At 50.1% G+C, this 14,305-nt stretch overlaps 1 protein-coding gene across 1 annotated transcript; it reads right to left on the reverse strand.

The window, feature by feature from the left end:
• Nucleotides 1-646: 646 nt before the first annotated feature.
• CBX8 (chromobox 8) lies at nt 647-5,827 on the reverse strand. Its single transcript, XM_083599098.1, has 5 exons — nt 5,424-5,827; nt 4,798-4,841; nt 4,522-4,587; nt 4,323-4,389; nt 647-4,079 (listed from the first exon to the last, which is right to left on the reverse strand). The coding sequence occupies exons 1-5, from the start codon at nt 5,490-5,492 to the stop codon at nt 3,231-3,233; spliced, it is 1,095 nt and encodes a 364-aa protein (XP_083455224.1). The 5' UTR covers nt 5,493-5,827; the 3' UTR covers nt 647-3,230.
• Nucleotides 5,828-14,305: the final 8,478 nt, after the last annotated feature.

A 14,305-nucleotide genomic window follows, 5' to 3' on the forward strand; every position in this document is an offset into this window, starting at 1 on the left:
CCTTTCAGCGTTCACCCATGTAGCTTCCACTGCTTGGTGAGTACCAGCTAAGCAACAGATAAAAATAATAGGGTTCTACTCTCGTTTTTAACCTCCGGTATATTCAGATCACTGTTGGAATGAGTGGCAGAGAGGTCTTAGACTGGAAATAATGTGGCAACAGGATGGGAGTTAAAAAAAACAGGCCGGTATAAGCAGAGAGACCAAAGCAAACCACTGGCACAAATTCCTAGCCCAGTTCCCTTTCTAGGCTGGTAATAAATTTTATCATCTGGCTGGGCTATAGTTCAGTCTACCTATGGAGATCTAGGTCTCTTCCAGGGCTTAAATGTCTTCTTAAGCTACCCCCGCCCCCCTTGAGAGATGTGTTCCAACAAAGATAGTCACAGGCAGCATCTTTTCCCCTTGACTGAAACATCTCACTCAGGAAATGGTACCCAGCACAGCCCCCTCTGGTTACTGCAGCAGAAGCACTGCTGAGTCAGCAAAAGTGGCCCAGTCGCCTCCCCGCCTCCCCCCCCCAGCCCAGCCACAAGCCTTTCCAGCAGGGAAACACACTGCCAGCAACCCTCTGTATTGCAAATGGGGGGGGGGGTTTGCATCTCTCTTGCACTCCACAGAGCAACAAACAAAACAAAGCCAAGTCTCTATTTACAAAGTCGTATATATATTTCAGTTCACATAAAAAGCAGGTACTGTATTAGACATTCAACACTGGCCGAAGACACCTACTTAAGCTTCACTTCTGAGACTTGTTAGGCCAGATCCATGATTATAGGTTTTGTATTTTCTTTTCCTTTTTTTTTTTACAAAGAGAATTAAATAACTCACACGCACATACATTCAATATATGTAACTATGTACATACACATATACACCCACATGTATGTTTAGCTTTTATATACCCATGGGCGTGCGTCGAGAGACACACGTCCGTCAGTGGCACAGAGCCACCTTTGACACCTGAGGAGGTAGGGACCGCATTTGTGATCTATTTTCAACCCAAGAGGCATTCCTCCTGGCCACTAACCTTTCCCCAACCCCAAACCCTCCAGCCTCTGTAGCAGGACTACGGAAACCTTTGTCAACATACAAAAAGCTGACATACATATTCCCCACCCACCCCATGTAGGAGAACTGAATGCATCTGTAGTTTGTTTCATTAATTTTTTGAACTGAGTTTGAAATATTGGCTTCATTTTAGAAAGGAGGGGACAGAAAACAAGAACCTGACTTACTTCCCTCGGTACAGTCCCAACGAAAATCCCCACATTTGTTTCGTTGGAAGAAACCTCCAAAATAATGAACAGAAGCAAGAAGGTGGGTGAAGAAGCAAGACATTTCTAGTTGAAACCAGGGAAGGAAAACAGCCCTGCTTGTGCTTCCTTCTTACACCCAACCTTCATCCTCCCCATGTCTCATTATGCCACATGTGCTTTCATCCCCAGCGCCGTCCCCAAATTAGAGCATGCTTTAAAAGGTTCCAGCAAGTAGGCCATTCAGAGAAAAGACAGAGAAGGCTACTCACACACCCCCCCGCCAGGCCCTTAGAGACTGCTAGACAGATTTGTGCTTTTTGAACCAAGAAGAGATGCTTAAATCAATATCTATTGGGACACCACAACACCTGCTAAACACAAACGAGAGCAAAGCCAGCCTCCCATTCTGCACACATCCCCTCTTAATGTGGGAGGGTCTAACGCAGGGTTAGGAAACAAACTTGCATTCTCGGAAAAAAACAACAACTGGAGGGAGCTGAATACAGCAACGCATTTTACAAATCTTCAAATGTCAAGAGTGCTTTATGCAAGGGAGCAGGAAAAAGGGGTTTATGTTCAGCATAAAACTGGCAGGTGAAAATAACTATTTGACTGTTGATCACAGAAAGAAGAAGAATCTCGTGTGGGACTGGGGGTAAGGGGGGGTGGTGGAGCAGAATATACTTCTTCCCAGAAAGTACAAGAGAAAGAAAGCCACATATAAACAGGCAGCTTGCTTTGTAACTGATCCTATGCCCCTAATTAAGTGTCTTTTAAAGAGGAGCTGCTTTCTCAGCCTCTATAATGGAGGCTTAACATTTCTGAGAAAGATAAAGATCTTCCCTAACACACCTTTTTAAAGACCCATCCAACAACCAGGGAAGAAGGTCAATTGTGGGGAAGTTGGGGGGGAAGAGAGAGGAGGTTTACTTTCAATGTAACAGCAGGATCGCCTAAAATATGAGCAGTCAGATACTTTCCTCCCCAACTTTTCTGGCATGTAAGGAATGTAAACAGATTTTTCTTTTTTTGGAGTGACTAGGGAAGGACGAAAGAAAGAAAGAAAGAAAGAAAGAAAGAAAGAAAGAAAGACCAGAACAAGTTAAGCTAAACTATCAGCTCAGTTACTTCTCCCCACCCCCTTCTCCCCACAAGTCATTTTAAAGTGCATGACAGCAGCTACACTTTTTCGGAATCTTGAAACATACAAAGCCCCTTTTCCCTTGCAAGAAAAGGTCATTCAAGTTAATACTTCTTTGCTAAAACATCTTTCGGTTTTTTGTTTTTTTAATTGACACATTTTATAGCAACAACTTTAAAAAAAACAAAAAAACTGGAGCAAAACATATGAAAGACAATACTGTAAAGTCAAGTGCTCACTTCAGCTGCCCAGCTAGAACAGTTGTGTATACAGCACACTTGATTGTACAAAGCAACACCTTATAATATAACAATCAAGAAACTGGAGACCTTTTTTTGTCCCCCCAGGTGAATATAATACCCCCTATTTGCCCTCATCTTCTTTGGGGGAAGGGACAGGGTAAAAAAAAGGAAAACAAACAAACCAGAAAAAATGAAATCAATATGTTATAATTAGCTAATAAGGTCATTCACTATCTACACCTGCTCTTGCAACTGAAGTAAGACATACATCAGTTCTGTTTTTTTTACTGTCCTTCTCCAAGAGCCTTAAATAAAAAACCAACAACTTAGAGTTGAAATATATATGTATATAGATATATATATGTATTTTTCTTTAAATAACATATTTACATCTAATAGAAAATATAACTCTAGAGATAATTTTTCCAACCAAAATTGAAATTGGTGGTGAGGGACTAAATGAATGAGTTAAGGACAGGTGTTTCCCCCCTCCCCCTCCCCCAATCCTGTCCAATAAACCAAAAATCCAGAACCAGACAACAACCTCTACCCCAAACCCTTTAGATGCCTCCTCTTCTCAAAGGGAATTCATCGCTTTTCCTTGAAGAACCCTTGGTCTGTGCTGCTCTCCTTAATGGTAACTGTCAAGAAATTAGACGTCACATCAGTCACTACCACTTTCTCCAAGTTGTTGAGAGATGGGCTCCAAGCTTCCTCTTCCGGGTCACCAAGGATCCTGGAGACAGGGATGCGGGCAATGAGAGAAGGCCTGCCAGCCTGGGTCCCTATACCATCTCGGTATAAGCCACCTTGGCTCGCAGAGCTGTGCAAGATCTTAGGGGCGCCCAAGTCCAAACTACTTTGCCCTTTCGGATCCAGGAAATCTGCCCTGTGCTTTGTTAGCCTGGGGGGATAGGCCTCAGGTGCACACAGCTTAATGCCAGCTTCAGCTCTGGGGCTGGAGACAGCGCTGGGTAACTCAGGCTCCCTTCTCCGAGCTAACTGGATCACACTGTGTCCTGAACTGAATTTGGCTGTGCCCGGGTTAGCTGCCTCTTCCAGTTTTCTGGCCTTTAGGTAATCGACCACGGCCTTGTCCCCTGGCTCCACCGATTTCCGCTTGCAGGCCACGTCAGCCGATTCAGGCAGGTCTTTGTAGAGCTCTTTCCTGGGCTTGGGGCCTCGCTTTTTAAAGGCTGCTTCAGACCGGTCTTCCTCTGCCCCAATCCTGTTTTCCTGGATGGTCTCCACTCGGGAGGTGTTGGTGGTAGCAGTGGCGGAGGTGCTTTGAGGGGGCAATGGGATTTGCCTCAGTCCTTCCCTAGCACGGGAAGTAGAGCCCATCTCCTGGGGGGACCTTCCTGGGTACGGCACCCGGATCCCCCTAGCAGAGTCGCTACGGAATTCATAAGTCTTAGCTTTGGCTTTTGCCTGGGCCTGCAAACAGAACAGAACAGATGAAAAGGAACTGGGTTGATCTAATACTTTGCCACAGCAGCTTCATAAATTTAGCTTATAAGGCTATCACAGTGTTTGCTTTTCCCTCTGGCACACATACAGATATAAACACAGCAATGGAATCATCCCTCATTAGCAATGCTGCTTTTTGATGTGATTTCTGTTACAAGTAGTCATTTGCCAGAAGACACCTCTCTCTTTATCCTGTACACTTCCTCTTACCTTTAGCAAAAACGTTTTGGGTTTGGGGCCTCGTTTCTTAGGACCATAAAGTTCCATTTCTCTTTCCCTAAATGAGGTTTTTTAAAAGAAAAAAGGAATTTTTTTAAAAAAAATACAGAAGATCATAGCATCAGATTAGCACTGCTCCAAAACACAGTGATATGGGTGAATGGTAATTCCCCCTGCCTAAAGAGCATACCTTTCCTCAAAAGCTGCAAGCAGACGCGCATCTAGAATATTTTCCTCAGGTTCCCAGGTGCTGTATCTAGCCAAAGGAGAAGGAAAACAAAATGAGGTGGTGTGAGGGGTTGTTTCTTTAATGTGTTCTTATTTTCCAGAACAGAACGAGTGCATGGTAACTTAAAAGATCGTCCAGTCCATCCCTCTATATTCAATTTTACTGCAAAATAAAACAAGGCCAACACCATCCTAAATACACATTCCGCTTCAAGGACTGCCTTTGACAGTTACTTACTTCTGAGACCAGCCCTTCCATTTCACAAGATATTCCATACGACCCTGCAGATGTCAAGAGGAGAAGACAAATTAGCATGCATTTCAGGAAAAGGAGGGGGCGGTCCATAAGAATGCAATACAAAACCATGCTTGTAATAAAAACCAAAGGTGCACTCAAAAGCATGTGTCAGGCGTGTGGGTGTGTGCAGTGTGTATGTGTGTGTGGCCAAAAGCGTACCACAAAAATGCACATACAAGCGGCAAGGGCGAGAGAGAAATCCATACATGAAAAAGGGGGCGTGCTGCAAAAAACGTGATCAAACATGCATGCAGCGAATGCGTGCAGCGAAAGATCCGTGCAGCAGCCCGAACGGTGCATGCAAAGGAAGGAGGCGCAGGAGCCGCTTTCGATGGCGGTGGCGCTGGCACCGTGCGCAACGCGAGCAGCAGCCCGGAGGAAGCGGCGGGGCTCCGGAGTGCTGCTGCTGCTGCATCAGAAGGAGAAGGCAGGGGGGAGCAGCCGGGCCAGCGCCGCTCGCCCGCCTGCCTGCCTGCCTGCCTGCGGCCTCGCGCGGGGCCTGCGGGCCCGGGGGCGGCGCGCACAAAGCCCCGACGGGCGCTTCCCGTGCGCGCGAGGGCACCTACTTTGCGGATGCGTCTCTTGAGCAAGGCCTCGGCCGCGAACACCCTCTCGCCGACGGCGGAGAGCTCCATGTTTACTCGGCCGCGGGCAGCAGGAAAGCGGCGGCGGCGGCAGCAGCGGCGGCCAGCCCAGCCCAGACCATAATACTCCGCTCGCTGACGTCAGCCTTCGCCCTCCCTCGCCTGCCTCCGCACTTGTTGCTGGCGGAGCCTGGCTGCCTGGCTGCGTGCGCGCTCGCTCCCTCGGAGCAGCCGCGGCGGTGGAGGGAGAGCAGAGGAGAGAGGGAGGCCGCCGCCGCCGCTGCCGGAGCTCCTTCGCTCGGCCTGGGCCCGGCTCTTCCCCCGGCCGCGCGGCGCCCGCCTCCCTGCGACGTGAGCCGCGTTTCAATCGCAAGGGGGCGGCGCCCAAGGAGCAGGGAGGCAGGAGGGGGCGGGCAGGCTGCGTCCCAAGGAGGAGGAGGAGGAGGAGAGCAGGGAGGGGGCTCTCCAGAGGGGGGAGGGAGGGAGGAGGGGGTCCTCAGCTGTCTGGTTCTGGAGACCGGGGTGGGGGGGAGGGGTGCACATCTAGGCAGCCCTCCCCAGCCACCCCCCCTTCCCCCTTTCGCAGAGAGACGCTGCAGCCTGGACTCGCTGCAGCTTGCCAAGGCACTGGGGCCCACGGCCTGATGATCTCCCTATTCACCGTGGGGTAGGGGGGTGGGGGTAGAGGGCGAGGATGCGGGGTGGGGGTGGGAAGGAGGGTGGAATAAATTCAGTGGCATTTCTAGAAGCCGATGATACCATAACGGTTTTATTGTGTGTGTGTTTCAAACGACTTATTTACAAAATAAACGACGACGACGCCTCCCTAAGCCTTGCAGAGAACCCCCTCCCTATCCGAAGATCAGGCGTGTTGGTAGAATAATAAAGGGGGGTGTCCACGCCGGGTGAATGGGGATGCCAAGTTTCCTCGGCTTGGGGTAGTGGATAGATTTGGGAAATCGATGGCGTTCTCGATCCTCTAGGCAAGGACGGTTTGGTGGCGAGTGTGGCGCGCATTGCAAAAATGAATGAAATAATTTAGCCTATCCTTCACCCGCCCCCCCACACACGCCCGCCTCTCCTTCCTCCCACCGCGTAAAGTGCCTTTTAATAGCGGGAGGAGAAGGCGGGACCAGAATGGGTTAGGTACCACCACCGAAGCCGCCAGTCAGCGCGCTGCCTTCCTGCACCCAGCTCAAGCAGACGCTGCATTTCCTGAGCAGCAGCAGCAGCGACGTTTGTGCAGAGAAAGGGATTTGGAAAAGAAAGGGGGGGATAGCACTCAAATGCACACAATGGGCTGAAAAAGTCGACTCAGCAAGCGAGCCCCCCATCTCTTTTTCGGTGGCACCGGAGGAAGAGGAGGACTGCTGCTCCTGGGACTGGACCTCTTTCCTTCCCAAGAGCCAGACACACAGAGCCGGGTCGCTTTCCTAGGCAGCCCTCGGTCGCCAAGGAAAAGCCTCGCTCCCCTCCCTCGTCCACCTCTGCCGAAACCAGGGGGGCTCCTGCGCTTTTCCACGAGCAAAGCGTTCTCCTTCCTCTGGAGTTCTGCCGCGTAGAAAAGTTGAAACGCAGCAGCCGTTCCGTTTTATGGCAACATATTGAGCAAAACTCGGTTGAACTTTGACTTAAGGCATATTTGCAGCATGACACATGCAGACAGATACGGGGACGGGGGTTGTGCACGTGTGTGAGAGGGATGCGGAAATATGCGATAGAAAAACCATAAACGCGCGATTTGCGCGGTGGAGAAAGAGTCTCTGTTACTTATTACCGATCTTTATTGACCTTTCCGTCCTAGGTGGGGAGGGATCTGAGCGGTAATAAAGTTAAACAGGAGATCCTAACTTTGCCTCCTTACTTGGCGGTAAGTTCCACGGACACCCATGACTCCCCACTTCAGAGTTAAGCACGTGTGGGATCGGAGCGAAAGAAACCTGCGAAGCTGCGATCCTAAGTAGACTTCTTTGACATCAGTTTGACTTTACCAACAAAACGTTTCCTGTGAACTCCGGGAATGACGGACAGACAAGGAGGGGGTTTTTGGCTGGATGGCTTTTGAAGACCCGCGCCCCATCCAGAAGTCAGTTATGCCGGATAATTTTGACGTGATCCCCAAATCAGGCTTCAAGATAAACTATTTCTGTCCAACTGCTTGAAGTCTGGAGCAAAAAAACAACAACAACAAAACTCACTCCACAGGGACAGACAGACTTACTTACTATTCAGTACTGTATACAGATTTTCTGTTTCAGACGATTCGCTGTGCTTGTGCTGATAGGGTATAACAAAGGACCAAAAGTCAATATAAATGTATCAGAGTTCAGATCAATAGAGTACCTAGTTGGGAGTTTAAAAAAAGATACCCAGATAGTTAACCACGATATAGCTGCTTCCCCAAGGATGGATGGTTTAGATGGAGGTATTAAATATAAACCTATGAGACAGTCATATTATATATTGTATTATGGGTTAATAAAGCATATAACACTGGCGCGGGGAGACGACTACACGAGGTTATTTACAAATTACGTAAAATAAAAATAAAATAAAAAAATCACCTCATCGGACAATAGCAGCCAAAACTTTTCTCCTTTTTAAAGAAGCCAGCCGTGGACTACAAAGTCTTTCTTCGCAGCAAGAACGAGCGGTGCCAGCAATACAGCTGTTTCTGCTTAAGTTTAAATACTTTCCAACAGTTTGGGTAGTGAAAATAAAGCCGACCTCAAGAGCCTATAATACGAGGCTCCGGTTTCCTCGCGCCAAGTACCTCTGGGCTTAGCTTTTCGCAAGTTTGCTCCAGCAGGAAAGAAAGAGAGAGAAAATAATAATAATAAATAAAATAAAATAATAAAACTTAAGGGCGGCTGTGGGAGAGGAGATGATGACGCGTTTGTCGCGTCCCACAAGGGGTGTCACAAGTGTCTGGGGGTTTGTAGACAAAGTGGCCCCGTGTGTGTTGAGCGATCAAGGCGTTTCTCTCCACTGAGAGACGGTGCCTCTTCCCCTCTTCCTTCGACCTCCCCTCCCCGCGTGGTCGGACTCCTCTTGCTGAACCATCCTGCAAGTTTTCCCCCTTAAGCCGCCTCCCCCGCCCTCCATCCCCTTTAAATCACTAATGGCTCTTTAAGACTGCAGCTATTTGTTTTAAGATACTATTTCTCTGCGTTTCATCCCTCAGTGACTTTACTGCCTCTTTACTCCAGTTAACTGTGTTTACTTTTCAGACGATTTGAAGGGACTCAAGAAGTTCAGCCGCTGCGCGGAGAGGGAAGGCAGATAGGCTGGGAGTCATCCCCCGCCGGGTTTCAGAAACCGGGGAGGAAGGAACCACTTTTCCTTCTCTGTTCCGACGTGATCTGAACAGAAAGGATGGACTCGACCCGAAGAGTGGTATGGTTCAAAACTTAAGATGCATTTTGGTGCTATTTGCCACGACCAGGGGCGGAGGGGATATTTATAATAATTTTTTTTTTTAAAAAAGGAAAGAGTTTTGTGCAGCTCCTAGCACAGTGCTTGAGCAAAATAAATCAGCGACAGTAAGATCCCTTAGTTAGGTACGCTCGTGATATCAATGCCAAGGGTGTGCGGTGCTTTCCATTCTAGCTGAAACCCAGCATTTATCTCCACGATCTGACGTATTGGCCTTTATGGCTTCAGCAGTCATCAATCAATCAATCAATCTCTGCATTGGAGGGATTCCTCTGAATGGTAAACTTGACTAACAAAGGCAGCAATATTCAACATGTTTCTGAACAATCCGGGAACAGGGTTTTTAGGGCAGGTTTATTTCCAAAAACGAAACAGCTTTGGCGTTGGGATCAGAATTATATTACAAAACTTGAATTTAGCAGTATAAAGTTTAGAGGAAGGGTGAAGTTTGCCTCGCATAACCATCTCCTCACTCTCTGTTTTCTTATCGCCACTGGGATAAACAATATAGTAACAGGCCACCTCTGCAGTAACCCCCGTGTCTATTCCACGCACCCCGTTGGGTTTTCACCGTCTGTCCCTCACACCTCTACCTGCTCCCCCCCCCAAAAAAAGCACAGTACAGACTAGAATAGCTTGTAGGCTCCGGTGCGAAATGCCTGTTCCGTTTCCAATCGCCTTGCTGGGACATCTGAGCTTCCCCAATGTCCGCGCGCCTCCGCTTGGAGAAATAAGGTAAAGGCTTTCTCTTCCACCTTGGCTCCCTCCATCTGGCTGCAATTTTGACTGTCTTGGAGCGAGTGCGTGCGCCTGTGTGAAAGTGGAAATAAAACGGTCTAGCATTGCGATTTTATGAAGAAAAAAATGCCAGCAGTTCCATTTAGGATCGTTAGCAGCGTGATAAATTAGCTCCCCCTTCTCCCCGGCTCGCCTTCCCCTACACACACACACACACAGCCTCTGCTCCCCTCCCTCCCGGGCTCTCTCTTTGTGTGCGCGTGTTTATTTAATGGAACAGGGGCTGCCAAACACCTGTTTCCGCCCCCCGCGCGCGCCACGACGCGTGGCTTTTGTCTCGGCGGGCTCGGAGCTGAAATCCGGGACCAGGAGAGCGTTAGGAGACCGGAGCGTTGGGCGGGGTGTGCGGGAGAGCAGCTAAGGCGATGTTTTCCCCATTAGAGCTGTATTTGCAGTGCGATATGGAGAGAGAGAGAGAGAGAGAGAGAGAGAGAGAGAGAGAGAGAGAGAGAGGCGGCGGGTGGAGGAGGAGGAGACGGACCGGGAAGAGAACTGCCCGGGGATGCCTCGGCCAAAGGGCTGGAAATAAGAGAAGGAGGGGCCTGTTCTGCGTTCCAAATGGGGATCTCCCCAAGGCTGGCTGGCTAGCTGGCTGGCTGCCTGGCGATCTCTCACCCCCCCCCCACTCCGCTTCCCAAAAATCTCATTCGGCAGCCTGGGGATATAGATCACCATATTCATACCGAGGCTGTGTCTGAAACAGCCTGGAGGCAGACAGCAGGGAGGAACGAACCAATAGTGCGCATTCTGATATAGATATACTATATAGACGATGCAGTAAGGAGCGCGCAGCGTGCAAACAGCGTGCGCACACACACACACACACACACACACACACACGCAGTGACAAGCCTGTGGTGCTCGGATCCTGGCGCGCCTGCGCGGCGATTGGAGGGAATGCCCGAGTCAGGTGGCGTCTCGCGCGTGCTCGCGTGGCCCGGGAGAACCAGCGGGGGGCGTCGCGGAGGCGCGAAGCGAGCAGAAGAGATTACGAGAGGGCTGAGCCCGAGATTGCGACACTGCGCCCGAGATTTACTGGTCGGTGCGAGTAGAGAAGAAGAGGTTGCGGCGTCGCTGGGCGAAATGCGCGCAACGCTCACGCGGCAGGGACACACGGTGCCATTTCCCAAGCAGTCGGGATTTTTGTTGTCGGTGATGGTTTTTTCCCGAAATCAACCCGAGAGGACGCGTGTAACTGCAGAGTTTACGCACATGACCACACAGCAAGCAGGAGGACAAAAATTTAAAAAATAAAATAAAGAAGTAATTACTGTTGAGCTTTAGGTTCGTGGCATGGTCCGTTTCTACATACCACAAAATCAATTTTTAAGCCGAGGTGGACCTGAATGCAGGCTCCAGGAAGACGATCGAGTCAATCTAACTCTCTTTTATTCTTTTGCAAATTGGTAAAGGATCACAGCTCAATGAAAGATTATCTGCTTTTCATGCGGAAGGTGCCAAGTTCAGTTATCTCTGGGTAGGGTTGGGAACGATTCCTTCCCTGCCTGAAATCCTGGAGAGCCGCTGGCTGCTAGCCCGTGTAAGCAATACTGAGGTAGAAGGATCAGTGAAGTGACTAGACTGAAGGCAGCTCCTGATGTTCCTCGAGTAGACAGAAGCACCTTCCTTTTTTCTACATCACTTGGCTGACCCAGCCAGTTCCGCCCCGCCCCTTTGCGCATTACCTCCGCATTTGAAACCCATTTCCCCGTTGTGTCCATAGAGGCCGTCCAATAGCTTCGAAGAAGCTCGGTGGTGAGTGCGCGAGTGTTGAAACGAAGGTGTGCGGAGAGTGAGGCGTGTCTTGCTCCGCCTGTGCCTCTGTGAATGAACCTGAGGTGTGCAGGTGTCAAAAGTACTCCGTATTAAATAAGAGAGCGAGCGGAGCATGCATGTGCAGAGGCGTGCCTTTGTTGCGCTTTGCGGCGTGTGTGCATTTGTGTGTGGGCGCAGGGCACGTGCCACGGTTCTGCAGCGCTCGTTCATATGAACACCAGGACAATCTCTCATTCCAAAGAAAGGGTCTTCCAGGTAAGTATGTGCAGCCCAATCTTCAACGTGGCATCTGGAAAGTAAGACTCAGCGGGTGCAATGAACATGGACTTCGAGGAATTGTGTAAAGCTAGGATCTCACCTTTCGCTTGATGCTCAGGAGTGCACCTTGCAAGAGTCTGTGGGCGCCTCCGTGTATTTAGACAGCTGTGTCCCTTTTGCGTTTTGCTTTTTTCCTCTGGACTCTTGATGTGTATCTGTGCAGCTTGAATAGATGTGGGTGAGACGCGAGAGGAATCCTTGCAGCATAAAAGCGCTGACGGATGTCAATTTTATCCCGATTTGTGACCACCAAACTGTTCTGTCCCATCATGAGCCCTAAGGGCTGCTGGAGTCCCCTCTCACAAGATGCTAATGGATCAAGGGATGTTGTGAATGTTCTTGATGTGAGCGTGGGGTCAGGGTAGCTGTTACGACGGACGGGAAATCACCAGGAGGTGAACAGAACTGAATCGTGGCAGGGCAAGGAGTCTTGCTTGTAGGAGATGATGTCAGGTTAGCAGTAAGTGTAGAGCAAGACTATCATATAATCATAGAACTGTAGAGTTGAGAGGGACCCTGAAGATCATCTAGGAATATGCGGTTGCCCCATACGGAATCGAACCTGCAACCTTGGCACTGTCAGCACCACGGTCTAACCAAATGAGCTGTCCACTAGTCAGGGTGGTTGGCGCCAGAAGTTGTTGAGCTACAACTCTCATCATCCCTCACACCATTAACTATTTTGCTTGAGGCTGTTGGTGGCTGTTAGTCCAACACCATCTGGAGGGCACCGCGTTGGTTACCTCTGGCGTAGAGGGATGGGGTCGCGAGTGAGTGCTTTGGTGTGTGGTTTATGGGGGCAAAGGGCGCGACTAACCCAATAAATACGGCGCGCGTCTCTCCTCCTGTCAGCCGTTCTGTCTCTGCGAGTGAGGCAGAGGGGAGGGGGCGGGGGCTGTTTTGCAAGTGACAGGGAGGCGACACGTGGACAAGGCAGCCGCAGCTTTCTGCCAGGGGCAAAGGTGCCCCCTGCCCCGCACCCATGTCCCTTCAGCCTGCGTCACCCCTCTGGGAGAATGGGAGAGGAACCAAACACCAAATGCTACCAAACACCAAATGCTACGCCTTTGCAAGGGCTTGGGTCTGGGGAAAACCATCACCCTGGCCAGTTACAGGCACTCTCATCTGATGAGGATGATCATTATCATTATCATTATCCACATAATTAGTGTCTCTATTGCCGGTGGAACTCGCTGCAACGGGATGTAGCGCTGGCCACCAACTCGGGCGGCTTTAAAGAGGAAAGCCAGGCCAAGCCATTCAGGGTAAGGCTATCAATAGCTACTAGGCACGATAGCTAAGTTCTGACTCCGCTGCTGGTGGCAATAAGTCTGAGGAACAACAACGGGGGAGAGCTATTGTCCTGGATAGCTCAGTTGGCTAGTGCGTGGTGCTGATGACACCCAAACGCCCAGGGTTTTTTTAGGGTGGGTAGGAAGGAAGCTAGTCTGAGCACAGTGTACCAAACCGAGAGGGCAACATAAGATAGCAGCGCCCTTAGCTGGGATCGGGGGATGTGGAGAGGGGTCAGCAAATTTCTCCCTGCTGAAGAACTGAGATGTCCCCAGCAAACATTCCCTGGCCTGCCCTTGGGATTCTTAATCCCAGTCCGAATATTCGTTTTTCTTCAGTTACTGGAGATTTTACATTTCTTAAATTTTTACTTTTCCTGAAATCTTTGTTCTATTGGACAGATGTGCATCCCACTTGCAACCATTTTTGTTAAAACAGATCAGATCCTATGATATTTCTCTTTTTTAAAAAATAAATAAATTGTAATTTTGTGGAGCAGAAAGACAATGCTGTCTCCCCTTTGCCTTTCACACCGCCTTCAGGCTTTCCCTGGAAGGAGCTGGGCAATCTTAAATCCCCTCCCTCCAAGAAAAACCCTAGCTTATCAGGATTCGCCCCTAAGTTTCCCCATACACCCACATTGCCTTGCCTCGTAGTGAGTTCACCTCGTACCCAGCCGCCCAACCCGATGGGGTCCTCCATTTGTTGAAAACACTTGGCCGGGAAGGCCAAAGCAGAGCCAAGGCCCGCGCGTTGTGCATTTGGTCTTCAAAAGAAGCGGAGGGAAGGTCACGACCCTGAACCGAGGAACCCGAACCTCCCATGGCTGTATTTAGCATCCGCCCCCACGAAGCAGGACCCGTCCAATCCATTTCAAAGGACGCCCCTTCTTGTAACCAAGCCTGCTTTAGTAGCATCCAGCAGACGCGAAAGGAGCGGGGCGCAAGAAGGACGGGCCGGACCTTCCCGTCGCTCGCCCTGGTGTCTGAGCTGTGCTGAGGGTTCTCCCTTGAGTTGAGCAGGACTTTTTTATTTTTTATTTTTTGGCAGCGCCGGCCGGCTTGAGCAGGTGGCGGCCTGGAAGAGCTGCCCTTCTTCCCCTGCAGGGCAGCGTTGCCTCGGAGCCAGGGGCTGCCGTCTCTGGGCGGCCCGTCCAAGGCAGGACCCAGCGGGTTTCTGCTCAATCCCATCAACGCGCTTGGCTGCCCCGGGGCTGAGGGGTGGTGTGAGAAGAATGAAGCGGA

Source organism: Podarcis filfolensis, assembly GCF_964270895.1.
Source record: "Podarcis filfolensis genome assembly, chromosome: 2".
Lineage (NCBI taxonomy): Eukaryota > Metazoa > Chordata > Lepidosauria > Squamata > Lacertidae > Podarcis > Podarcis filfolensis.

Excerpts from the sequence above, each read along its gene's own strand:
- CBX8 (XM_083599098.1), bottom strand. The coding sequence starts at position 5,492 with ATGGAGCTCTCCGCCGTCGGCGAGAGGGTGTTCGCGGCCGAGGCCTTG. Across the intron at positions 4,842-5,423 it reads TCAAGAGACGCATCCGCAAA|GGTCGTATGGAATATCTTGT; the intron begins GTAGGTGCCCTC and ends TGACATCTGCAG. Across the intron at positions 4,080-4,322 it reads CCAAAACGTTTTTGCTAAAG|GCCCAGGCAAAAGCCAAAGC; the intron begins GTAAGAGGAAGT and ends TTCTGTTTGCAG.